General features: G+C 58.1%; 10 protein-coding genes and 1 non-coding gene across 11 annotated transcripts; 7 read left to right on the top strand and 4 right to left on the bottom strand.

The window, feature by feature from the left end:
* Positions 1-8: 8 nt before the first annotated feature.
* Positions 9-1,355, top strand: QBC33DRAFT_558384 (serine/threonine-protein kinase csk1; the record flags this gene model as incomplete). The annotated part of the gene is made up of 4 exons (XM_060429875.1): positions 9-76; positions 163-244; positions 302-1,267; positions 1,323-1,355. 4 exons carry the CDS (start codon positions 9-11, stop codon positions 1,353-1,355), a joined length of 1,149 nt encoding a protein of 382 aa, XP_060284434.1.
* A 1,026-nt stretch (positions 1,356-2,381) lies between these two features.
* On the bottom strand, positions 2,382-3,387 carry QBC33DRAFT_558383 (uncharacterized protein; the record flags this gene model as incomplete). The annotated part of the gene is made up of 2 exons (XM_060429874.1): positions 2,382-2,960; positions 3,028-3,387. 2 exons carry the CDS (start codon positions 3,385-3,387, stop codon positions 2,382-2,384), a joined length of 939 nt encoding a protein of 312 aa, XP_060284433.1.
* A 1,737-nt stretch (positions 3,388-5,124) lies between these two features.
* On the top strand, positions 5,125-6,450 carry QBC33DRAFT_47804 (uncharacterized protein). Its single transcript, XM_060425281.1, has one exon. The coding sequence runs from the start codon at positions 5,255-5,257 to the stop codon at positions 6,245-6,247; it is 993 nt and encodes a 330-aa protein (XP_060284432.1). The 5' UTR covers positions 5,125-5,254; the 3' UTR covers positions 6,248-6,450.
* QBC33DRAFT_47852 (uncharacterized protein) lies at positions 6,427-7,431 on the top strand. The gene has a single exon (XM_060425292.1). It carries the CDS (start codon positions 6,606-6,608, stop codon positions 7,275-7,277), a length of 672 nt encoding a protein of 223 aa, XP_060284431.1. The 5' UTR covers positions 6,427-6,605; the 3' UTR covers positions 7,278-7,431.
* QBC33DRAFT_536564 (uncharacterized protein) lies at positions 7,167-8,619 on the bottom strand. Its single transcript, XM_060427718.1, has 3 exons — positions 8,501-8,619; positions 8,201-8,433; positions 7,167-8,130 (listed from the first exon to the last, which is right to left on the bottom strand). Exons 2-3 carry the CDS (start codon positions 8,274-8,276, stop codon positions 7,586-7,588), a joined length of 621 nt encoding a protein of 206 aa, XP_060284430.1. The 5' UTR covers positions 8,277-8,433; positions 8,501-8,619; the 3' UTR covers positions 7,167-7,585.
* A 363-nt stretch (positions 8,620-8,982) lies between these two features.
* On the top strand, positions 8,983-12,326 carry QBC33DRAFT_536560 (uncharacterized protein). Its single transcript, XM_060427717.1, has one exon. The coding sequence runs from the start codon at positions 9,324-9,326 to the stop codon at positions 11,940-11,942; it is 2,619 nt and encodes an 872-aa protein (XP_060284429.1). The 5' UTR covers positions 8,983-9,323; the 3' UTR covers positions 11,943-12,326.
* A 558-nt stretch (positions 12,327-12,884) lies between these two features.
* Positions 12,885-17,420, top strand: QBC33DRAFT_450264 (uncharacterized protein; the record flags this gene model as incomplete). The annotated part of the gene is made up of 2 exons (XM_060424556.1): positions 12,885-16,819; positions 16,901-17,420. 2 exons carry the CDS (start codon positions 12,885-12,887, stop codon positions 17,418-17,420), a joined length of 4,455 nt encoding a protein of 1,484 aa, XP_060284428.1.
* A 344-nt stretch (positions 17,421-17,764) lies between these two features.
* QBC33DRAFT_t36 lies at positions 17,765-17,854 on the top strand. The gene has a single exon. It is a non-coding gene; the product is annotated as a tRNA-Glu (tRNA).
* Positions 17,855-18,987: 1,133 nt separating this feature from the next.
* QBC33DRAFT_47748 (multidomain esterase) lies at positions 18,988-20,351 on the top strand. The gene is made up of 2 exons (XM_060425270.1): positions 18,988-19,236; positions 19,293-20,351. Exons 1-2 carry the CDS (start codon positions 19,161-19,163, stop codon positions 20,027-20,029), a joined length of 813 nt encoding a protein of 270 aa, XP_060284427.1. The 5' UTR covers positions 18,988-19,160; the 3' UTR covers positions 20,030-20,351.
* A 198-nt stretch (positions 20,352-20,549) lies between these two features.
* QBC33DRAFT_514485 (uncharacterized protein) lies at positions 20,550-21,197 on the bottom strand (the record flags this gene model as incomplete). The annotated part of the gene is made up of 1 exon (XM_060426045.1): positions 20,550-21,197. The coding sequence occupies one exon, from the start codon at positions 21,195-21,197 to the stop codon at positions 20,550-20,552; it is 648 nt and encodes a 215-aa protein (XP_060284426.1).
* Positions 21,198-21,638: 441 nt separating this feature from the next.
* Positions 21,639-22,580, bottom strand: QBC33DRAFT_536544 (uncharacterized protein). The gene is made up of 3 exons (XM_060427716.1): positions 22,213-22,580; positions 21,980-22,142; positions 21,639-21,885 (listed from the first exon to the last, which is right to left on the bottom strand). The coding sequence occupies exons 1-3, from the start codon at positions 22,438-22,440 to the stop codon at positions 21,812-21,814; spliced, it is 465 nt and encodes a 154-aa protein (XP_060284425.1). The 5' UTR covers positions 22,441-22,580; the 3' UTR covers positions 21,639-21,811.
* Between the last annotated feature and the right edge of the window lie 629 nt (positions 22,581-23,209).

Below are 23,209 nucleotides of genomic sequence, written 5' to 3'. Positions count from 1 at the left end.
GGCTCGAAATGGCCAGCCCAACTGATTGGAGAAGCTCGCTCACAGCCTCGCAGCGATATGACAACGTCCAGAGAATGTTGGTGACCCTTCCGCCCATCCCGGGTTTGCCGTAGTGGTTCCGCAGTGGCCCCGTTGCGTTTGCTGATGTGGTCGTCTGGCCAGCCAGCGGGCTTTGACTGGCTCTAGTTCGAGCCAAAGTGCATTTACGGTCGAAAACGACGCATACAAGTCTTCTCTCAACCGTGTAAGATAATGGCAGTTGATGTTTCGTTTTTGGTAGCTGACTGGTTGCCCGGTTCAGGAGCAATACGACGCAGCTTGTGACCTCCATGGCAACTCAGTAGCTTCTGTGCCCCCTGAGCCTCCTGAGCCAAGCTCCTCCTCTATTCCGGCCAATGATGCCATACATGCAGGCGGCGGGACGAGAATTGGCCTCTACCGGGGTTGCTCATATGTTGCCAGCGGCGTAACCGCCGAGGTCTACCGGTGTCAAGACCGGGCCCTCAAAGTCATCGTCGAGACCAGCAACATGGAGCCACACAATCCCCATCGAGAAGCAAAGATTCTCCAGCTCCTGAAGAGGCCGTGTATCCCCCTGCTCGAGACATTCAGAGACCAGGAGCAACGGTTCGTCCTGGTCTTCCCATACATGCCCCTCAGCCTCGCCACACTCATCGAGCAAGGTCCACTCTCATACCTACAAATCCGGAGCATCTTCACCGACCTCTTCACCGCCCTAACTCACATCCACACCCAAGGCATCATTCACCGCGACATCAAGCCCTCCGCCATCCTCCTCGCCACCCCCTCCGGCCCAGCCCACCTCTCCGACTTCGGCACAGCCTGGCACCCGACCCTCTCCCGCGCAACCGAGCCCCCCGACCGCAAGATCCTCGACATCGGCACGGGCGCCTACCGCGCGCCCGAGGCGCTCTTCGGCGACGCGTCCTACGGCCCCGCCGTCGACATGTGGGCCGCCGGCGCCGCCCTGGCCGAGTGCCTCCTGCGCCGCCCGCTGTTCGAGTCCCGCGCCGCCCACGAGGACGGCAGCCAGCTCGGGCTGATCCTGAGCATCTTCCGCACCCTCGGATCGCCCACCCGCGAGACCTGGCCTGAGGCTGTGGGGCTCAGGACCCCGCCGTTTGAGATGTATCAGGTCTTTGAGGGGAGGGGGTGGGAGGAGATCTTGCCTGGTGTGGAGCCCGAGTGGAGGGAGCTGGTGGCTGCGTTGGTGAGGTATGGTGGTGGGAGGGCGACGGCTGAGCAGGTATGTAGCTCCTTTTGCCATTTTGGGGTTGGGTAAGATTGCTAACTGGATTCAGGCGCTTCGCTATAAATGCATGCAACAGGAATAATGTCTGGATTAATGCCCATCCGCACGATGACCCATTGCCTGGACTTTGACATGCCAGGTTCAGCAGGAGGTTTTGGTCCAGGTTGTTCAGGACCTTGGGAGGCAGAAGGTAGGCCGAACCCTGGTAGAGAAAACCAGTCCTAGGAGTTGATAAACCACAACTCTCTCTCGACTGTATCGAGATGTCTGTTTCAAGGTCGCCACATTTGGTACTCCCGCAATCCGACAGTTGGTGCTTTGATGGGATACCGCACCTTCTGGGTTGTACTGATAGACTAAGAATCCCGCAAGTATAGCAAGACAAGATAGATTCAAGGTTAACCTTCAGAAATGCTATCTGATGAATCCGTCCGTTAAAATATAGCACAGGGCTAAGAGGCCAGTTTCATATACAATAAATCCTCGCGCCTGCCAATTACTACCTGCCTTCTCACCCCTCTTCCTCTCTCTGACTGTGGGTAGCCTACTTACCCCTAACATCTAGCCGGAGGCCTGACCTGCACGATCGAAGGTTAGCTTGTAGGAAGAGGCATTTAGTAATAACCCTGGTTGTGGTGATGACCTCGGCCACCAACTGCCAAAGAGTAACCGGGTCTCGATAGTCTCATACTGCCCGGGGAGTTCACGGCTGTTTAAGGCATGGCATAGGACAAAATAAACGTATTATGGTATTAAGGATGCCGTTGGTCCGGCTGGGTATCATCCACCAAGTATACGAGCAACGCTTCCATCTCTGTCCTCATTAGATAGGGGGTGTCCAACGACCACTAGAAATCCCGGGGGAAATAACACAATAAGCGCCATGCAAGCGAACGACGAAAGTCTCCCGGCGGAATGAAAGCACACACACACAGGGAGAGCGAAAGAGGTCGAGGGTGATTGTGGTTCTTCGCACTCCAACTGTGGCCATCGGCTCCCAAACTTTCCCGCAGCTAAATGTCCGTAACAGATACTCCAAGGATGTGCAAATATAGCCCAAAATCTACCGCAGGCTTTTCCAAAGTCCCTTGTCCTGCCCTTTTCACTGCTAAACACTGCTCGTCACCGGGCTAACACTGTGCGGCCCGGGTTGGCCCTGCGGCGGGGGACTCGGTGTCGAGTCTACCGACGCGCCCTTCGGGGTATACACAGGGGCGTAGTGGCCGTACAGATGGGCGTGCTGGGGCGCGGCGACCATCTGCGGCTGCTGGCCCTGCTGGGGCGGGACGGTCATCTGGACCATGGGCTGCTGCGGCTGCGGAGCCACAGGGTAGTAGTTGTAACTCGGCGGGACCATGGAGATGGGCACATAGACGGTCCTGGAGACGCTGTTGTACTGGTGGGTCTCGACGCAGGCGCGGACGAAGAGGGTAAAGTGCACGATGAGCAGGATGCAGAGGAAGGCCAGGATAGCCGCCTCCAGCGCCGCGTATCGCTCGTCGGTGTCAATGTCATAGTAACCCCCTCCAATGACCACCAACATGGTCTCGAAGGCGACGGCCAAGGCGGACAGGATCCATATCACGAGATGCAGGGCGACGTTTGCACCGGGATGGATGCCACGATGCTTTGATGAGGCGCAAATGGTAATGAACTCGGCACATTGCCAGACAAGTGCAAGGCCGGCCTGGGAGAGACAAACATGGTCAGCCGCTAGAACAGTGGGGGGTGCGTTTGTTCGACGAGTAGCTTACCGCAGCGCCGGCGAGGGAAAACCGATAACCCTCGTCATAATAGTAGGAGTGGATGGTCAGGGAGTAGATGCCGACGCCGTAGATGATGATGCAGCAGACCAGGGATATGGTTCCGAGCACAATCTTGGCGGTATGCCATGGCTTGCTGAAGGGAATCATGTCCGAAGCCCGAATCGGGACCTGCTGGGGGCCATATTGGCCTGGCTGGGAGGCATACGGGCCTTGCTGGAGACCTGCATACGGGCCTTGCTGAAGAGGATACTGCTGCACTTGTTGCGGCTGGGCTTGCATCTGGTCTCTCTGTTGCGCTGGCGGTGGTTGCTGAGGCGGCGTCGTCTCTGTCGGGGCGTTGGGGTCCATGGTATGGTTTCTGGGCAGCCCGATCTATCTCGGGAACGCGAGATGGCAAAACTAACGAACGAACAAGTGCTTGCAATAAAGACACTTGAAAACGCAGAAACGGCAATTTGGGGCAGCCGTAAAATGCAAGGAACGAGTGTGAGAAACGAAGGACAATGGCGCGTCTTGCACGGATCGCAAGAGAAAGCAAAAATCAAAATCAGGTACGACGGCGGTGGGAATGACAGCCCAGAGGAAAGATCTAAGGGTGCCTGGCCAAGATTCGTTTACCTAGACTAGTTCATTTGGCCCCCCGTCCCCACCGCAGTCGACCAGGTCACGAATCAGAGTGCTGGCGCAAGACAGGGGTCGCGATCCTCGACAATTTCTGGTAAGGGGGCGGAGTGATCTTTTTTTGGACGGCGTCGATAGCGCCGGCTCGTGATACACGCAGTAGCACATTATTATCGACCGACCTAGATGACCAACGTCGAGTAACAATTTTGAACCCAACGACGGCAGTTAAGAGTTGCAAAGGGGAGTCAGAGCAGGTGCCTGGCTGTTCGCGCAGATATGCCAAACAAGTCGAGAATACGTTGAGGCTGGCGAGGTAGGCGACCAAGAGTGTGGTGTTTCGGGCTGTCGGCATACCACAGTAGGGGCCAGAGCCGGCAGCCTTCTACAGGGCTGACCCGCCTGCCGTATTGTGGAGCGGATCAATGCGAATCAATAACACCCAAGCAGACCCGAAAACCAGGGCGAATTGGCGGGGTTGGCCAGAACTCGCAGAACTGCCATTTTCCGATGACAGCTCTGGAACCTTTAACAGCATCAGACGACCAACTGTGAGTCTTCTCAGGGATTGGCGTGCGAGTCGAAACCAGGCACGTCACCGCCTCTCACGAGCCACGGTGTCGATGTCGCCTCTCTCGGTCGTTGCTATCTTGGATGGGCGTCGACAAGCAAGGAACCGATTGGTCAACAACGCTGTCTAGGTACCTAGAGTTAATGTTGATGCAATCTGCACTGCAACAGTCAGGCTGGAGACGGATGTTAGGGTAAGGTCCGGTCCCTCCTACCTAAGGTATGTACAGTACACACCTTATCTCAGGCTCTGCTGGGCTGCGACATGCCCGGCTGGCAGGTGTGGCAGGTCACGAGGTTGCTGACATGGCCCCCCAATCTGGCCTCACGCGTGCGTGGCTGCCTGTTTTTATTCTCCGCTGACGACGGGATCTAATCTGTACCTAGTTTAAGATCGGGCCCAGCCTCCAGGGCCCGATCGTTTGATGAATCGCAGCATACCTAGGTTCCATGTTTGAATTACAGGAAGATCTGAAGCGCCACGCAAGTCGCCATCGACACCAATTTGCCCAATGCCTCGTCATCTGGCGCGTTTGCTGATGGCGACACAAAATGTCAGCCTGACTGACTTACGCCCGCCACAACAAGCCATGCCTGGGCAACCCAGCCAACCGCATCCCGGCCTGCTGAATTGGGGAGAACATAAATACTCTTCCCCTCCCACTTCTCATTGCTTTTTTCCTTCTTTCTCTCCTCCCCCCCACACACACAACCGAAAGGGTCGCAAAGTTGTCGCTGGAGTATCTCGAAGACTTGTTCATTAGAGATATCTCCGCCCGGACCCCGTCAATCTCTCTTTTGTGCGTTATCTCTCATTTCTCTCATTTCTGGTCTTCTCAGCGTCGTCTGCCTAGACGGCCTTACGCTCTTTTTCGCATCACTCGCTTCGACAAATCAGCAGGAATAAAGCAGGTGGCCTAATCCCCCGATTTTGCTGCCCTTTCTTGCCCCCGTTCCGCGCGTCTCGAGTCCGAGTCCCGAAACCTCTTCATCGAGCTCTCCCGCCATTTCCGCAGTCGATATAATGTTCAAGCGATCGTTCCGGTCCCGCGACGCTGCCCCCTCCCAGCGGGAGGTCACGGCGGCGCCAATGGACTCGCAACACCGCGTGGACAAGTCTGCGAGGCTGATGAAGAAGGGCACGGGCTCCGTGCGGGACCCCCAGAAGCTGTCGAAACTGCAACGGTCGCTCACGGGCGAGGAGGCCTCGCGCATGCAACAGCAGGCGAGGCTGAGTGACAAGGCCCTCGCCCCTGCGCCCATCGTCACCCTGACGGTCGGCGCCGAAGGGCGACTGTTTGCAGCGCACGAGGACGTGCTGTGCCAGGCCCCCTTTTTCGAGAGGATCCTGCACGGCAACTACTTCGAGGCGCAGAGCAAGAGGATCGCGCTCCCGGAAGAGGAGCCAGAGGTTTTCAGCGCTGTTCTCGAGTACCTCTACAAGGGTGACTACTACCCCCGCTTGCTGCACAACAAGCACCGGAACTCTTGGGAACTCGAGGACGCGCTCCCCCGTCGGGCCACTGCCCAGTCCTCCCCGACGATCCACGACTCCCCCAAAATGGGAGGCGGCCGCGCAGGCCAGAGCCCCCAGACAAGTTCGGCTGTCGAGGCGACCGTGTATCTCTCCAGCGTAGACCAGCATCTACTCCGCGACACAGTCATCTACTGTGCCGCGGACCGCTACGGGCTGGAGGAGCTGAAGCGTCTGGCGCTGCGGAAGCAAGGGTTGCAGTCCGGCATTGATGTCGGCACGATCCTCCGCAGTGCCCAGTACTGCTACGCGCACACCCCCGACTCGGACAGCCGCCTGCGCGCCCATTACCTGGCACTCATCATAAGGTGCCGCAAGACCTTCAAGCGGAGCGGCACCATGCAGGCCGAGATGGAGAAGAGCGGCGCCGGCGTGTACGGCGAGGCCGGCGGGAAGCTGTTCTTCGACCTGTTCGTCGCCATGTGCAACCACCTCGACGATGTTATTGAGGCGAGCAACGCCCGCACGCCCAAGACCATCTGACGGGCTCCGTCCGGTGCCTCGGCACCGGTTGGTCTGCCACTAGAACGCACGAGCGGGTTTCTGGTGTTCTATAGGCGCATGTTGGGATCGCTATGGGCCTGATTTAAATTTTGGATTTGCGGATACGACGGGGTTCCCGAGTTCTTGCTTGCTGTCTTCCATGCTTTCTTCGTTCGTTGGGGTCCTGGGTTCTTTTTCTCGTTTACATGCTCCCGAATTCTTCATCAGATTGGAACACCATTTGGGAGATGATTCATTCACTTGAACGATCTTCACTTCTCGCGAGGTTGGCCGACCTTTTCTGATGCAAGAGTTTATGGGGTGAGAGGGGGGATCTTAATACCGATACACGAAGAACATGGGCAGGAGGATACGTGCTACCCGTCCCCTCTACTGCTCTCCTACATGGTTTCTTTCTCGCTCGATTCCCTACTGCGATCATTCTGGATGTTGGACTGCTTTATCTCACCGTTGGAACTGGCGTTTGTTTTGTCTAGTCTTTCCGCGATGCATCAGATTGGTCAAAGTTCGCTGGTCGAATCATCACAGGGAGCAAAAGCAACACCAGGGAAAAAGGCGAAGCATAAGCTTGGAAACCACAGCTTCCCACCTCATCCCTCCCCGTCCCAAAACCGACAAAGCAACAACACGCCGCACCGCCACTCTTCGACAAATTCCCATCTCGAAAAAAAAAAGAAAAAAAAATTCAGCCCACTGGTCTTTTTTGTTCCTAATTCTGCTTTGGTTTCTCTCCTTTGGGTGTTTCGGCGAAATCTCTGTTTTGACTGACACCTTCACCGGCGTTTGGGAAAAACAGGAAGGCAACTGGATTCACACCCCTCAGACTGGAACACGAACGAGCAGTGCAGGGAGGAAGAGGATGGAAAAACGAACCGACACCACAGGCTGGCGCGACCTTTCCCCCTTCGCTGCCGTACATCGCATCTCTTGCGCGCACACACACACAGTTTTCCTTTGTCAGGCGGAAAAAAGATACGGGGGGTGTATACACTCCCCCAAGGGATGGTGATGTCTGGACTTCGTAAGCAGAATTTTGGGCCTGCATGGTGGTTTCTTTTCTCGCTAGCGCACAACGAGCTGGTGATCACTCATTTGTAATGACTGATGATGACGACGACTTCTTGATGAACTCTACTTCATCCGGCCGTGAGACTCGCCGTCCCCAAATGGACGGCGGTTCCGCGGCCCCGTTGGCTCTACGCCCGTTTGAGGGGCTAGGTAATGGGAGATTCGGCCACCTCACTTTCTTGTTTCCGCCTCTTCCCTCGTGAATGTGGTGACACGACAACCCCATTACTGTGTCCCCGTGATATCCCCCTACTCATCATCCCACTTGACCTCAAAATCCTTAACCTTAGCCACCAGCTCCCCCGCCGCTGCATCCGGGGCCGGCCGGGCCGCAAACGCCTCGACGCTCACCTCCCACTCGGCCGGCGCGTCCGCGCCGGTCCCGCCGCCGTACACCCAGCACACCTCCCGCAGCGGCACCTTGGTCCCGTCAGCGAGCACCCGATACACCCACAGGCTGGCGCCGTGATGGTCGCCGGCGCGCTCGACCGACACCGTCGTCCATTCCGTCTCGCCGCTGGCGTCGGGCTCGAGCGGCCCCACGCTCCAGTCGGCCCAGGCGTCGCAGGCCACGGTCGATAGGCGGGGGGTCCCGTCGTAGAACTCGACGCCGGTCTTGATCCACTTTGTCGGCGGGGCGGCGGTGTCGGAGGAGCCCTTCTTGCGGAGCGAGAGGAGGAGGCCGGCTTGGTCGTACTGGACGGACCAGGCGAAGGAGAAGGAGAGGCGGGCGGAGACGAAGGAGGGGAGGGGGCCGATGGCGCGGGATGGTGAGGATGGGGTGTTGGTTGGTGCTGTGGGAGGTCAGTTGGGGTTGGCTTGGAAGGGGGTGGGGAGAGAAGGGAGGATGGGGGTTATATTCACCGTTGAAGATGTTGGTTTGGGGTGGCTTTCGCCAGATGTCGCTGCCAGGAGCGGCGGAGATGCTGATGATGGTCATGGTTGTTGCTGTTTTGTCTTTCTTGGCGTTGACTCTTGTTACGTACGCTCTCTTACGCCCTACCTATCTTGTCTGGCCTACATTTTATACTTCCGTCTCTTCTTATATGGGAACACAGCTGGCAGAAGGACAGAAGTGGGGGAGACAGCCCCCTTGGCTGCCCCTCACCCAAGTCAATGATACGAGGCATGGCGGGGAATTTTGATTGTGTCGGGCCGACCTACCGGATGAGCCAAGCACGCGTCGAAGATCGTAGAACGGTGGACTGAAACGGTGTACTGAATAGATCTCTCAGTTAGAGGACAGGCTATCCGTCACCTGGAATCTATGGTCCACTTCTGACTCACCAGTGCTGTTCAAGATGCCGCGATAATAGGTGCCTAGTGCTCATCAGGCGGAGCCGTGCATCACGTGACTTCCACCGTCGTCCTTAGGCTGTCATCTGGAAGCTTGAAAAAGGGTTTTAAGTGGAAAAATTAAAATACTCAGTCGTAAATTTAACTCTAACTGTTGCAACGCGAGCAAAAATGGATAACCTTTTCATTATTAAAATTTGATCCCGACTGAATTTGAACCCCGTGGCTCCGTCACGTTGCTGAGTCACTTCTAGATGTGGCTCGTGCCCTAGCGTTATTCACTGCGAATCTTTTTTCGACGCCCACCATTCCCACTTGACCACCCCGCCTTTTCTCTGGTCCCCTCCAAAAATTCATCACCGATTTGCCGCCGCAGCCATTATCCCCCATGCAGCTTCACTCCCTTCGCTATCATCCAATGGCATAACATACTTCGACAGTTTAAGACTCGGTCGATTTTCCAGCTACCCGTTCATACCAAAGGAAGAGAAGAGAAGTTTCCATCAATCGATCAATCCCACTGTCCCAGCCTAGCTAGCAGGCAGCCTGGTTGGGGACGACGCTCCCACCGCCTCCCACTGCCGCCGGCTTGGGTTACTTACTTCTCAAGCCACGAAGGTGGAAGCTTCACCACACCCCATCATTCAATATCTAGAATATCAGAAACACCAATCCGTCGGTTTATGCTACCATGGCTTCCCTTGCGAAGCTTCCCAAGAAGCTCACAGCTCCCGGCTCCAAAGCCAAGGCTATGCGGCGACCGAATGCCGTCCGCCAGATCATGGAGAGAGAGCAGCGTGTGAGAGAAAACTCCGCTGCGGCTGCCAGGGCTTCGTCGGTTTCGGCAATGTCCGGCCCGGCTCGCGCTACCGGTTCAGGCCTTCAGTGTCCCAACAAGGCTTGTCCAAACCCCAACGTCGTTGACGGGACATGCCAGACTTGTGGCCGTGTTGCCGATGACAGCAACATCGTTTCCGAGATTCAGTTCGGCGAGAACTCCTCTGGTGCCGCAGTCGTCCAGGGCAGCTTCCTCGGTGCTGATCAAGGCGGTGTCCGCACTGTCGGCGGCCCTGCCTTCCGCCGCGTTGCTGGCAGCGGTGCCGGCGAGGCTCGCGAGCGCTCACTCAAAGAGGCCAAGACTCTCATGCAGCAGTATGTCCACCGGCTCAACCTCTCTCCGGCCTTGGCCGAGAGTGGCTTCCGCTTGTACAGGATGGCCGCCATGAACAACTTCGTGCAGGGTCGCAAAATCACCAACGTTGTCGCCATGTGCTTGTATGCCGCGTGCCGCAAGGAGCAAAACTGCAAGATCATGCTGATCGATCTCGCCGACATTTGCAAAGAAAACGTCTTCAAGCTGGGCCGGAACTACAAGGCCTTCATCGCCAAGTTTCCCGAGGTCAAAGAGGGGCCGAACCCCATCATCCTGGAGGATCTCATCTGGCGCTTCGCTTCGAAGCTCGAGTTCTACGGCGACACCAACAAAGTAGCCCTGTCGGCGGTACGGATCGCGCACCGGATGCAGAAGGACCATATGACCCACGGTCGCCGGCCCGCGGGTATTTGCGGCGCCGCCATCATTATGGCTGCCAGAGCTCACAGCTACCGCCGCACCGTCCGAGAAGTCGTCTACATCGCCAAGGTCACCACCCACACCCTCCAAATCCGCATGGACGAGTTTGCGAATGTCCCGTCCGCCCAGATGACCATCGACGAGTTTCACACAAACGACTTTCTGGATGAGCAATACGACCCGCCTTGGTGGTACAAACAGTCCGCAGCATACAAGGAGAAGCACCAGCGGACCAATAAGCGAAAAGTGGAGGAACTTGAGGACGGAGCCGACGCCACCGAAGAAGCTGCGGAGGGCCAGAATGGAGAGAAGCGTCAGAAGACGATGACGCCAGAGGCATCGCAGTCCACTTCCTCGAGCGACTCTGCCGGTCCAGCACAGATCACGGCCTTCGCCACACCCTCGCCTTCTCCCGCACCGACTCCCCAGCCAGCCACAGCCACCGATAAGGACGGTTTTGTCATCCCTCCCCTTCCGGAGAAAGCTGTTGGGGACGTAACCCGCGTGGTCGATCGAGTGGCCATTGCGTCCGCTCGCGGTGGCGACGGACAACTTGATTTGCTTGCACGGGAGTTTGGCGATGTCGAGGATGTGGTTCCCGAGCGCAGCACCGAGGCCGCCATGGCTGCAGCAATGGGCATTGACTTTCCGGCGGGGAAGAAGACCGGGCGTTCCCCAAGCATCAGCAAGGCCAAATCGAAGGGAAAAGGCAAAGCGAAGGATGATTCGGGGCCGAAGTTGGCCTACGATGAGCAGTGGGAGGCAGATGAGAACGCCCTCGAGGAGGAGATGGAGGTCCACCTTTCCGATCCGCAAATGATACTAGTCGCTCGCGACGAGGCACAGAAAGAAGGCGACTCCCAGGCTCTCCAGAGACTGAATGACTTTGCCGAGGAGAGACGCGTCGATGAGGCCATTGACAAGGCCCTGCATCAGACCGGTGCCGTTCCAAATCTCCCAGGGGCTGCTGTAGGCGATGCCGCCGCCGAGGAAGAACCGGCCGACGACACCCCGTCCGACCCCCGGTTTACACCCCGATCAAAAGTGTCCAACGACCCGATCGTGAGCGACAAGGAGTTCGCCAACGACCCCGAGGTGATCTGCTGCCTTCTCACGCCCGAAGAGGCCAAGATCAAGGAGCAGCTGTGGACCAACGAGAACAAGGACTGGATGTCTTCGAACCAGCAGAAGATCTTCAGAAAGAAGATGGAGGCCCGCGGCCCGCCCAAGAAGACGCGCAAGCGCATCAAGACGGCCCGGATCGGCGAGGGCCAGGCGAGCCCGGCCAGCAGCGCCGGGGAGGCGGCCGTCAACGCGCTGACCATGAGGGCCGTCAGCAAGAAGATCAACTACACGGCCTTCCAGGACATCTTCGACATGCGCAAGTACCACCGCCCCGGCAGCGAGTTCGGCGGCACCAGCACCATGGGCAGCAACAGCCGGGCCGGCAGCGTCGCCCCCAGCGAGGGCGGGAGCGAATTTGGCGACGACCGCGTCGCCGGGAAGGCGGCCGTGCGGGTCAAGTCGGCCGAGTCGGCGAGCAAGACGCCCGAAGCCGCCGCCAAGGTCGTCGATGCGGACAACGGGAACGGAGAAGACGAAGATGACGGTGTGGACTTGAATGTCGCCGAAGACGAGGACGAGGATCAGACCGCCATTTACGACCAGGACGACTTCCAGGAAGAAGACGAGGACATTGACCCCTTCGCGAACGACGACGACGATGAGTGGGCGTAGGCTTGGATGGGCGCCGTGTCGTAGCACTGGAGCTGCATTCTTGCTATTTTAACTCCCTTCGCAGCCGCGACACAGCCGTCAGACCGCCCGAGAGCTGGGCAAGGGCCTGGGCTACGAATTGTATTATATCATGTAGGGATTGGTATGGGCGGCATAGCATTGCATGGAAGGGCGTTAGGCAAAGAGCCAAGGAGCCAAGGAGCCAAGGAGCCACCAATTTTGAGGTGGTGCCTCCAGGACTGGAAATGCGGAGCAATCTCACGAAGAGCCGCTGTATTTGGCGTTTGCGCTGCGAAATACTAGCTAATTAGCTAGGTATGGATAGATAATAAACTATGCTAAATGTCTTTCTTTCGGTGTACTCTTGTCTGTAAAAAGTTGTAGATACGCGGGGAGGCGGGGATGGTTATTACTAGTTGAAGCTTGTTATTCCCACAAGCGAACCGTTTTGCTGGAAGGACCCTCGTGTTCCCCCCCTGTCGCCTCAATTTAGTGTAATCATCGACTACGGGGGCATCCGTCTGGGCCCTTGATCCTCGCCAAAAAACAGGTTCTAGACAACCCAATAATTAATATGGATCGGGAACTGCAATGACTCGAGCCAACGAGGGCTACTAGAGGCTCTGCACCGCCCACCTCCCACCCCCACATGGCGATCTTGTTCCTGGCGTGCTTCTTCTCTTGGTTGCCCCCTCTTTTTTCATCCTTCATCGTTAATCGTACATACATCACACATTGCCTGTCTCGAAACTAGTCGTTTGTTCGAGACGTCCTTTCGTTATCACCGTGTGCTTTGGTTTTATCCTCTCGCTTGTCTTCGAGTCGCGCTTTCGCGCCCCCGACCCCGCGCTGCCTCTGGGATTGACCCGACTCTCGCTTGCCCTTGATTGAATGAACTAGAGTGACATGTGCAGCGCAAACTCCTCAATCTAGGAGGACGCGATGAATGTTGATGATGGCGACACCGTCGCCTCGGAAGAGAAGGGAGGCGCCGGTCGCAGGGCGGGGCCGCCAGGCGCATCAGCGCCGGGGAAGCGCACCAAGATGGGCCTCAAGCCCAGGGCTCGCGCATGGTACCAGCACTACGTCGCCGAGCTCATCCTGCGCCAGAAGCCGCTCCCGCCAAGCAAGGACGGGCGGCGCATCCCGCTGCGGCTAGACGACGACAAACCGCTCATCGACGAGCGGCGCGGGCACGCCTACATATCCAACGTCATCAGGACGTCGCGGTACACCGTGTACAACTTCCTGCCCAAGCAGCTGATCTTCCAGTTCTCGCGCCTTGCGAACTTCTACTTCCTGTGCGTCGGCGTGCCCCAGACCATCCCCGGCCTGAGCACCACGGGCAGCTACACCACCATCCTGCCGCTGCTCTTCTTCGTCCTCCTCACCGTCGCCAAGGAGGGCTTCGACGACTGGAGGCGCCACCGCCTGGACAGCGTCGAGAACGCCCGCACCGCCACCGCTCTAAGGCGGGCGTCGTCGTCATCGGCGGCGACGGCGCAAGCGGGGCGCACTGGCGCCGCCGGGACGTGGTTCCGGTTCAGGCGCAGGCTGCTCGGCAGGCTCAAGCTCGGAGCGACGACGAAGCCTTACGATCCGGGCAATTTTCGGGTCGTCCCCGCCGACGGGGAGGCCAACGACACGGGCTTTGAGTGGACCGGCGTGGCGTGGCGGGATCTCCGGGTGGGCGACGTGGTCCGGCTGGCGCGGGACGACGAGGTCCCCGCGGACTTGGTGCTGCTGCACGCCGACGGGGAGAACGGGCTCGCGTACGTCGAGACCATGGCGCTTGACGGCGAGACGAACCTCAAGCCCAGGAGCGTGTCGCCCGCGCTCGACGGCTGCTGCGGCACGGTCGCGGGCGTCGCGCGCTGCGCCGCCGAGTTCGTCGTCGAGGACCCGAACCCGGACCTGTACCGGTTCGACGGCCGCGTCGTCGTCGGCGGCGGCGCCGACGGCGGCCAGACGCTGCCCCTCACGCTCAGCGAGGTCGTCTACAGGGGTTGCACGCTGCGCAATACGGCGTCCGCTGTCGGGATCGTGATTAACACGGGCGAGGAGTGCAAGATCAGGAGGAACGCGAACAGGCACCCCACCGCGAAGAAGCCGGCACTGGAGAGAGTCGCTAACAGGATCGTCATCACGCTGGCTATCTATGTCGTCCTCCTGTCTGTGGGCTGCTCGATGGGCTATATCATCTGGCGCAAGTCGACGGAGCGGGAGTCTTGGTATCTTGACAATGCGTCGGTCGCGTTCCAGGAGATCATCATTGGCTTCGCCATCCAGTTCAACAACGTCATCCCGCTGGCGCTCTACATCAGCTTGGAGATCGTCAAGATCGGCCAGATGATCTTCCTAAACTCGGACACGGAGATGTACGACGAGGTCTCGGATACACCTGCGAGGTGCAACACCAACACCATCCTCGAGAACTTGGGCCAGATTGGCTACATCTTTTCCGACAAGACGGGGACCCTGACTGAGAACGTCATGAAGTTCCGGAAGCTGAGCATCGCGGGAACTGCATGGCTGCACGACACGGACATTGATACCGGGGAAGACGCTTTGCCGCTCGACACAAAGGAGGAGTACAATGCTAAGGGAAAGGAGATGGAGTATGGAATGGAGATGTTGCCACCCAAACTGGAGAGACGGTCCTTGGGAGATTCCCTGAGGCCAACACCAACTGTGGTTTCTCCCGCCTCCCCAACATCGCCGGAGCCAGGTCGACGGTCCTCCTCGCACTGGCGCTCCACAGCGCGGCCCGACCATATCCAGCCGGAGCTCAACACCAGGGACCTTATCGAGTACATTCGCTTGAAGCCAGATTCTCCATTTGCAAAGCGGGCGACCCAGTACCTTCTGGCCATCGCCCTCTGCCACACCTGCCTACCCGAGATGAAGGATGGAGAGTTGAATTTCCAGGCGGCCTCGCCCGACGAGCTGGCGCTGGTGCAGGCGGCGATGGAGCTCGGCTTCGTCGTCGTCCAGAGGTCGACCCGCACTATCACTCTCAGAGTCCCAGACAGAGACGGCGCCGAGACGCAGCAGGTGTACGAAATCCTCGACGTGATCGAGTTCAGCAGCAAGAGGAAGAGAATGACGGTCGTCGTGCGCTGCCCGGACGGGCGGATCTGGCTCATCACCAAGGGCGCCGACTCGGCGATTCTGCCGCGCCTGAAGATGGCGCATCTCGCTCTCCAGAAGGCCGACGAGGTCCGGCAGAGCGCGGAGGCGGAGCAGGAGCTCTGGAGGAGGAGCGAGGCGAGAGAGCCGCGCAACAGCTTTGGCGGTCGGCCGAGCCTGGCCATCAGGAGGAGCATCGGGCTCTGCCCGGGTGTTCCCGGGCCGAGCAGGCGGCCGAGTCAGAACAGAAGCCGGTCGTTTGAGACGGGCAGCAGACTCCGCAAGTCGGAGGATCGTCTGCGGAACTCCCTCACCATCCGGACGGTTTCGTTGGATGTGTCGTACGGGGCTCGGATGCCGCCTCCGCCGTACCAGGGTGCTGCGCCTACGCCTGACAAGTTCGCCTTTCTCGAAGATCCCTCTGTCTGCGACGACTCTCAAATCTTCACGCGATGCTTCCGGCACCTCGACGAGTTCGCGACCGAGGGGCTGCGCACTCTGCTCTACGCCCAGAAGTACGTGCCGGAGCAGGAGTATCTCTACTGGAAGAAGGGTTTTGACGACGCCACGACGAGCCTGGTGGACAGGCAGGAGCGCATCGAGGCGGCAGGCGAGCTGATAGAACAGTCGCTAGAGCTCGTCGGGGCGTCTGCCATCGAGGACAAGCTGCAGAAACGCGTCCCCGAGACGATCGACAGGCTCAGGAGGGCGAATATCAAGATATGGATGCTCACGGGCGACAAGCGCGAGACGGCGATCAACATTGCCCACTCCGCGAGGGTGTGTCTCCCTGGTTCGGACATGTACATCCTGGACGTGACCAAGGGGGACCTCGAGGCCCAGCTGGTGGGGGTCATGGAGGACCTGCAGGTGCTGCCGGGCGGCACGGGCGGCACGGGCGGTTCCACCCTAGGCCACTCGGTCGTCGTCGTCGACGGCCAGACCCTGGCGGCCATCGACGAGCCCGGCGCTGCCAACCTGCAGGTGCTGTTCTACTCGCTCATCCCGACCGTCGACTCGGTCATCTGCTGCCGGGCGTCCCCGGGCCAGAAGGCGCACCTGGTGCGGGCGATCCGCAAGTCCGGGTCTGCGGAGCGCGGGTCGTCGTCGCCGTGGTGGTCGTGGTGGTCGTGGGCGCGCACGGCGCCGCTGACGCTGGCGATCGGCGACGGGGCCAACGACCTCGCGATGCTGGCCGAGGCGCACGTCGGGGTCGGGGTGTCGGGCCGCGAGGGCCTGCAGGCGGCGCGCGTGGCCGACTACAGCGTGGCGCAGTTCCGGTTCCTCGCCCGCCTGCTGCTCGTGCACGGGCGGTGGAGCTACTCGCGCACCGCGCGCTTCGTGCTCGCCACCTTCTGGAAGGAGATGTTCTTCTACCTGCCCACCGCGCTGTACCAGCGGTCCAACGGGTACACGGGCACGAGCCTGTACGAGAACTGGAGCCTGACGGTGCTGAACACGCTCTTCACCAGCCTGGCCGTCATCGTGCCGGGCATATGGGAGCAGGACCTCGCCCCCGAGACGCTGCTCGCCGTGCCGGAGCTGTACGTCTACGGCCAGCGGGACCAGGGGCTGAACCTGGGCAAGTACGTGGGGTGGATGGTCGCCGCTGCGGCCGAGGGCGTGCTCGTCTGGTTTGGCTGCTGGGCTGGGCACGGATATCTGGGCCGGGTGCAGGACGAGGGCCTATACGCCCTCGGCGATCTCGTCTTCTCGGTCGCTATCATGTGGACCAACTTGAAGCTCCTGTAAGTTGCGCCTCCTGGCTGTGCATGCATGCACTGACCGACTGGCTGGCTGGCTGGCTGACTCCCTCTTCTTCGCTCCAGTATTATCGACACGCACTACAAAACAGCCATCGTCCTCGCCTCCTTCACCATAACGACCGGCGGCTGGTGGGCGTGGAACGGCTTCCTCTCGGCGGCCTACTTCAGCGCCGTGTCGCCATACGCCGTCAAGGGCGGCTTCGCGATCACGTTCGGCACAGACCCGGCCTGGTGGGCGACGCTCGCCGTCGTGCTGGCCGTGCTGGCCGTCGCCGAGCTGGGGTACCGGGCGGTGAAGCGCAGCCTCGTCGTCATGGGCCTGTGGGGGTGGAGCAGGCTGTCGTGGGCTACGTGGGGGAGGTTGCTCCGCGGGGGGGTCGGGGCCGGCGCGGTCTGGTCGGGCGAGGGCGTGCGGAATAGCGTTGAGGAGTGGGGGGTGGAGATGTGGCAGGAGATGGAGAGGGATGCCGGTGTTAGGGATATGCTGGGGAAGATGAGCCGCGATGAGAAGGGGGAGGATGAGGGGGAGGATGTAGACGAGTGTGAGGATGGGAATGGGAATGCGGATGGGGCTAGGTGTTGATGATTTTGGACTGTGTACACACGAGATACCCTCTGGCGTTACGATAGACTGGTGGGATGTCTCCGGCTACCTACCTTGGTATCTTGGGAGTCAATGTCACGAACTTTTATGGGATTTATTCTATTGTCCCATGTCAAACATGAGAATTCCCACCGACATAACAGTGCAGTGCTTTCCTAGCGTGCCTTGGTATGTCTTGCCCAGTCCAGGTATCCACTTATCTGACTCTCCTGTGGCCAATGGAATCTCCTGCTTGGACATGCAACCGGGTTCTCAGAAATGACAGCCTTATAAGTAAGATTAAGAGGAGTTCTCCTAACAATCGGAACCACAATCGATTCAAGTCGGGTGTGGTGTAGCGGTAACATCGCTGACTCTCACTACCCAGTAGTGTACCCTCTCAGCAGCCCGGGGTTCGACTCCCCGCATCCGAGTCAAATTTTTTTTCTTTTTGCCCGTTCCAACTCTTCCCTGCGCCCCCCCACCCAACCTCATTGTCAAATCGTCATTTTCCTCCTTCCTTCTTTCTATCATGTCGTATTCTTTTTTTTTTAAACATGTCTTTCTCCTTCTCCTTCCCTTCCCTTCCCTTCCCTTCCTGCTCCTCTACCATGCCTCTTCCTTTTTTTTTTCGGTTTGTTTCTTTTCTTGTTACCTCCTCAGTTTCCCTTCGGGGCAACCATTTTAATTAACTGTTACTGCTGCCTCTTCAAGTCGATTGCAACGTTGGTTCGGTGTCACGAGGGCCGCGGATCATTAGCGAGTGTGACCTTCTATGATTGGCATGTCTTAACCTCGCATCCGATCGGCGTATTGCAGAGCCGCTTCATATTAATCATTTGTTGTTGGAAAGCTTGATCTAATCGTATCCCGGGGCTGGATGCCTGCAAGATATATTACCGAATACCCATGGCCAGTTCTATTGGTTTTCAGGTTGTTAGCCAGTGTTGGGGATCCCCAGGTACCCCGCTGGCAGGACAAAGCCGGGCAGTTCAAAGGCACCGAGCGGGGGCCTAATGCAGTGCTATTCGCGGTCACCAGCAGGCCTTGGAGGGAGACATCCAACGTGGTCACCTTGACGCTGGCGTGACCTCATGTAACGCTCGGAGGACAAGCTTTCGTGCCGTCGATGCCCCCCAGCGATGCTACCCCCGTTACCGGGTCTGCGACGGGGGAGGTCGGGGACTACCCGTTTTCCCCGAGAGCGCGCCTGAGACATGGCTTGCTTCCCCTGGGCTTGGGTGGAATTCTGCCGCGTTATCATTTCTTAAAAAGGCAGGACCCAGACCGCGATGAGATCTCGTCATGAGACCCGTGCCGCCCGGGAAATCATCGCGTCGTCGAGGCCGCAAAAAGCAATTGTCCCAATGACCCTCTCCGCCCCCACTTGGCATTGTCGCTGGCTGAGACTGCTGGGCCTGCTGTACCTCATGAGCCTTGTTTCTCTTTGCTCCTTCCCAATCCTTCGTTGTGGTTGATCGAGTACAGGTCTAGATCTGCTTGTTCCGCCAGTCACCCGACAGCCTCCCCGCATTCGCTTCTCCGAGTGTGCGAGCTGCCTACCTACTTAATTAATCCTCCTCCCATTGCTTGCTTTCTCCCCATGCTTGGCATCGATCTACAGCAGCACATACATTCATATCAGTTGGGCCTCACCAAACGTTACAAAGCACTTCACTTATATATTTACTCTTATATATTTACTCCAACCGGGTTTGGTTGGTGTGACGGCGACCTCTGATGGCCACCCCCTCTGTGTATACCTGCCAGTCGAGCATGCTCCTGCTCCTGTTGCTCGTATCGCCTCTCATATCCGGTAAATTCCTTATCAAGTTCTCCAGATGCTTTGCCTCTGCTGACTCTTGCCTCCAGCACTCGCCGTGCCCCTGTTAGCCCCTGGCGCGGAAGCCGGACCAGCTCTCGGCAACGCGGAGCGCCGGCACGCGGGATACGGGGTCCCGCTGCGCATCATGCCGCTGGGGGCGTCGATCACGTGGGGCCTAGAGTCGACGGACGGCAACGGGTACCGCGAGGCGGTGCGGCAGCGGCTCGTGGACGGGGGCAACCGGGTGGACATGGTGGGCTCGCGGCGGCACGGCAAGATGCGCGACAACGACAACGAGGGCTGGCCGGGCTTCGTGGTGGACGAGGTGTACGCCAAGGCCAACCTGTCCGTGCCGCGCCTGCTGCCCAACTTGGTGCTCCTCAACGCGGGCACCAACGACTGCATCCAGAACCTCAACGTCAGCGGCGCCGCCGACCGCATGCGCCGCCTCGTCCTCGGCGTCCTCTCCATGAGCCCGCGCTCGACCGTCGTCCTGAGCTCGCTGCTCGTCAACAAGGTCGCCGCCACCGACAGGAACGTGCTTCTCGTCAACGCTCAGTACCAGCGCCTGGCCGCCGAGCTGCGCTCCACCGGCCACCCCGTCGTCTTCGTCGACATGCACGGCTCCAACGGGCCCCAGCTCGCCGACCTCGCTGACGACACTCACCCGGACGACAAAGGCTACCGGAAGATGGCCGCCATCTGGTACAGCGGCATCGCCGACGCCAGCCGGGCCGGGTTCCTGAGGGCGCCCGAGAGTGTGCCGGGTGACGGGAGTAAGTAAGTGGAGGATTGGGTTAGATATTGGGACTATAATGCATTGTTAAGGCGTATGGTGTCATTATTGGGATACAATGGTGATTGGATAGACGGTTGTTTGGTTAAAGCATGGAAATTTTGATCCTCTAGGTTCTTATATCCCATTGCTGCTGGAGTTGCTGTCGTTTACGGTTACCTAGTCTAGCAGGACCATTACCTGCATCTCGTTCTCTACATATCTCTCGCTCCTCCCTTTCATGCAGTAGATATCCGACTTGTTTAACTGGTTCTATTAATGCCACTTATCGACAGACTAACAAAAACGACAAGGAAGGAACTCAACATTGCTATGAAGTAATAGCACAGAACCATGAGAAATCACAAATAATCTGCCACCTCGATAGAATTAGTAGAAACCAAGCAGAACACCCATCCCCCATATCCCTTCCCACATGTATCCTACACGCTGAGAACCAGCTATAGAGAGCCAGGGTAAGATTTGTTGGGACAAGAGAAGAAAGAGGAAGAAAAAAGCCGGCCCATCATCAGCCACAGCGCAAGTGGGCATTAAGAAAACAAGCCTTCTTAGCCTCGCACTGGACCACCAGCTCATGGCGGCTCATCTCCAACAACGCCCTCTCCACCTTATCCGGCGTGCACGACAGCGTCGGCGTCCAGATGCGCATGTACGCGGCGCCGTAATCCTCCTCGTCGCACCTCCACAGCCCGTTGTTGGGGTCAAAGTCCTTGACGTCACAGCCCACCCGCCTCATCTCCTCCAGCACCCGATGCCCGCACGAGTGCTGCTCGTACCGCGCCTCCCGGGCCACGTACAGCTCGTACGCCCAGCCCAGCTTGGCGCCGTACCAGGTCTCGTGGAGGAAGGCTAGGCAACCGCTCTCGAGGTCAGCGGGCGGGCTGTAGCAGAGGATCATGGTGATGGGCGGGATGGAGAGGATCTTGGTCCCGTCGGCGGCGCGGATGACCTGTGGGTCGGAGTAAGTCGGCGTCCAGACGCCTGTGTTATTGGTCGGGCAGTGGGCCGTCTGCAGATAGATGATTGGGTATACCTTGTCCAGCTCGACTGCCGCGTACGGCGAGCACATGGTGATGTTGAGGCTGTCGGTGATGCCGTCGTTCACCGCCACCTCGTGGTAGTGCAGCGGCATGCAGTTGGCGGCCGTCGCACGCATCTCCACCGTGCCTGCCCGGAACACCTGTAGCTGTGGATGGGGCCTGGCCCGGGGTTCAGAGGGTGGAGATCTTGACGCGCGGTGAGTTGGCCGCTCCGGATTGGGAAGCCATTGGCAAAGCTGGCTAGGATTGCGAGGACCGCAATGGGGGTTGTTGAGCGGCAATGCATTTTTGATAAGAGGAGAAGTTGTAGTTTAAAATGGGGTTGGACTCGGTGATTGCACACAGTGAAGTATGCCTTTGGATTGCCTAAAAAGATTTATGCTTGGTGCTGGAGCTGGCAACGATGTCTGTAAGTTGAAGGGGATTGGAGGCCCCTTTTATCCCAAGAGCAAAGGTTAATCAAGAATCACTTTCTTGAGAAAGGCCAAACTCTAGACGCGGAGATCCCTACAAACTAACGTTTTCTAGCACCTTTTAATGTTCAACAAGGTTAGAGAGTCTGAACGAAGTTCGCAGTCACGAAGCTTATTATTCTTTGAAATGCATCGTAGTTAACATTCTCAGCTAGCACCATCGATAAATCAGACCAACTTCCTTTCGATGATAATGACAACAACAACCATCAGGGACTTGTGCTAGTCAAAATAACAATGGGTAAATTTATCACCCACTACACCTTCGCAGCGGCCTTGGCCAAGTCGGCCAGGGCGTCGCGGCGCTTGAACTTGGCATCCTGGATGACAGCTATAGAACGGTTAGTGCTTTGCTATTATCGAGCTCTTCTACAGTAGGAAAGGGCGGGGAATATCAACGTGTGGCAAGCTGGATAGGTACGGACCGGCATCAGCATCGCTGGAGAAGTTCCCAGTCCACTCAACAAAGGTGCTTCCCTCCAGGTCCCCAGAAGTCACAGCGTAGCAGCGGACAGTACTCAACACGCTGGAATACGTGAGCTCAGGCTGGGCCGTGATGACACTATAGGTGATGTAGTGGTTGATGGTCTGCGTCCCAGTTAGCGCCCATGTTCAGAATACACCAGACGGTATCACAGTCTCCTTGGATGAAACTCACGCTGTGCTCCTCCTGCTTGACCTCGACGGTAGTGCCATCCTTGAAGGTCCACTTGACCACGTCGGTCTCGTTGCTGACACCCTTGACAAACTCGGACTTCTTCAGGGCCGTCCAGAAGTTGGCAAAGTCGTGCAGCTTGATATGATGCCAAACATGGGAGAGCGGTGCTCGGATGACGGCGCTCTCCACCACGGAGGTGGAAGTTGGAATTGCGGCAGAGGAAGACATTGTTGATATTTGATTACGGCCCGGCTATTAGCTTATGTTGTAATTAGATGGCTTGAGGTCGGTACTTGACTTGGTTGAATGTTCAGAATGGGGAAGAGTGTAGGTTGTTTAGTGCTGTTCGTGGAGAAAGTATGTACATACGTCATAAGCATATCATGCACCAACCACCCCGAGTGGGCGAAATCCTGCGATCCCACATATTCCTGACTACACGACTAAAGCAGCAATAGCACTAGCATGCGCCTGACAATAGAAAATCGTCGGAAGGGTCAGCGTTTTGTGATAGGGTGGGGTTGAGATGCCACATCTGAGGATCATTCGGCTTAATCAGAGAGCTATAGACGCAGATTGTCGACTCTAACACACATCCCCTTTTCACACCAAAACCGGTACCCCAGCCGTGCTCATTCAGCGAAGACAACATGACCAACGCCCGTGTTTAGCATCGCAAAGGCCGCCTCGAAGCTGGAGGTACAGCCCGAGGTAAAAATACCCCGACGTTGGCCTCCTCACTGGTCCCGAAACCCCCTGCCGTTTCGGTGCAAAGGTGTATATAATCGCGGTATCGACTTCCGCGAGTCCAACCTTCTTTCCTTCTTCGCCGTTTGGGGCCCGGGCGCGCGAGGGCCTGGTGAAGCTGCAGAAGGAGTGCCACAGGTGGATCGGATACAAGGACGAGTACGGCAATGGTGAGGCGCCCATCGACCCGGAGGTTTGGCTGGATTTGGGCGAGTAGGAGGGGGCGTCGGCCCGCCCATCAACATCAGAC

This window comes from Phialemonium atrogriseum (assembly GCF_030411735.1).
Source record: "Phialemonium atrogriseum strain 8032-3 unplaced genomic scaffold QBC33scaffold_10, whole genome shotgun sequence".
NCBI classification, from domain to species: Eukaryota; Fungi; Ascomycota; class Sordariomycetes; order Cephalothecales; family Cephalothecaceae; genus Phialemonium; species Phialemonium atrogriseum.
This window is presented reverse-complemented; position numbering and strand designations above follow the sequence as displayed.

What these genes read in the sequence shown, in the direction of transcription:
- QBC33DRAFT_47804 (XM_060425281.1), top strand. Translation starts at nt 5,255, where the DNA reads ATGTTCAAGCGATCGTTCCGGTCCCGCGACGCTGCCCCCTCCCAGCGG.
- QBC33DRAFT_47852 (XM_060425292.1), top strand. Translation starts at nt 6,606, where the DNA reads ATGGGCAGGAGGATACGTGCTACCCGTCCCCTCTACTGCTCTCCTACA.
- QBC33DRAFT_536564 (XM_060427718.1), bottom strand. Translation starts at nt 8,276, where the DNA reads ATGACCATCATCAGCATCTCCGCCGCTCCTGGCAGCGACATCTGGCGA. An exon ending in CCAAACCAACATCTTCAACG is followed by an intron (nt 8,131 to 8,200) that starts GTGAATATAACC and finishes GACCTCCCACAG; the next exon opens with CACCAACCAACACCCCATCC.
- QBC33DRAFT_536560 (XM_060427717.1), top strand. Translation starts at nt 9,324, where the DNA reads ATGGCTTCCCTTGCGAAGCTTCCCAAGAAGCTCACAGCTCCCGGCTCC.
- QBC33DRAFT_47748 (XM_060425270.1), top strand. Translation starts at nt 19,161, where the DNA reads ATGGCCACCCCCTCTGTGTATACCTGCCAGTCGAGCATGCTCCTGCTC. An exon ending in CGTATCGCCTCTCATATCCG is followed by an intron (nt 19,237 to 19,292) that starts GTAAATTCCTTA and finishes TCTTGCCTCCAG; the next exon opens with CACTCGCCGTGCCCCTGTTA.
- QBC33DRAFT_536544 (XM_060427716.1), bottom strand. Translation starts at nt 22,440, where the DNA reads ATGTCTTCCTCTGCCGCAATTCCAACTTCCACCTCCGTGGTGGAGAGC. An exon ending in TCAAGCAGGAGGAGCACAGC is followed by an intron (nt 22,143 to 22,212) that starts GTGAGTTTCATC and finishes ACTGGGACGCAG; the next exon opens with ACCATCAACCACTACATCAC. An exon ending in CTCCAGCGATGCTGATGCCG is followed by an intron (nt 21,886 to 21,979) that starts GTCCGTACCTAT and finishes ACCGTTCTATAG; the next exon opens with CTGTCATCCAGGATGCCAAG.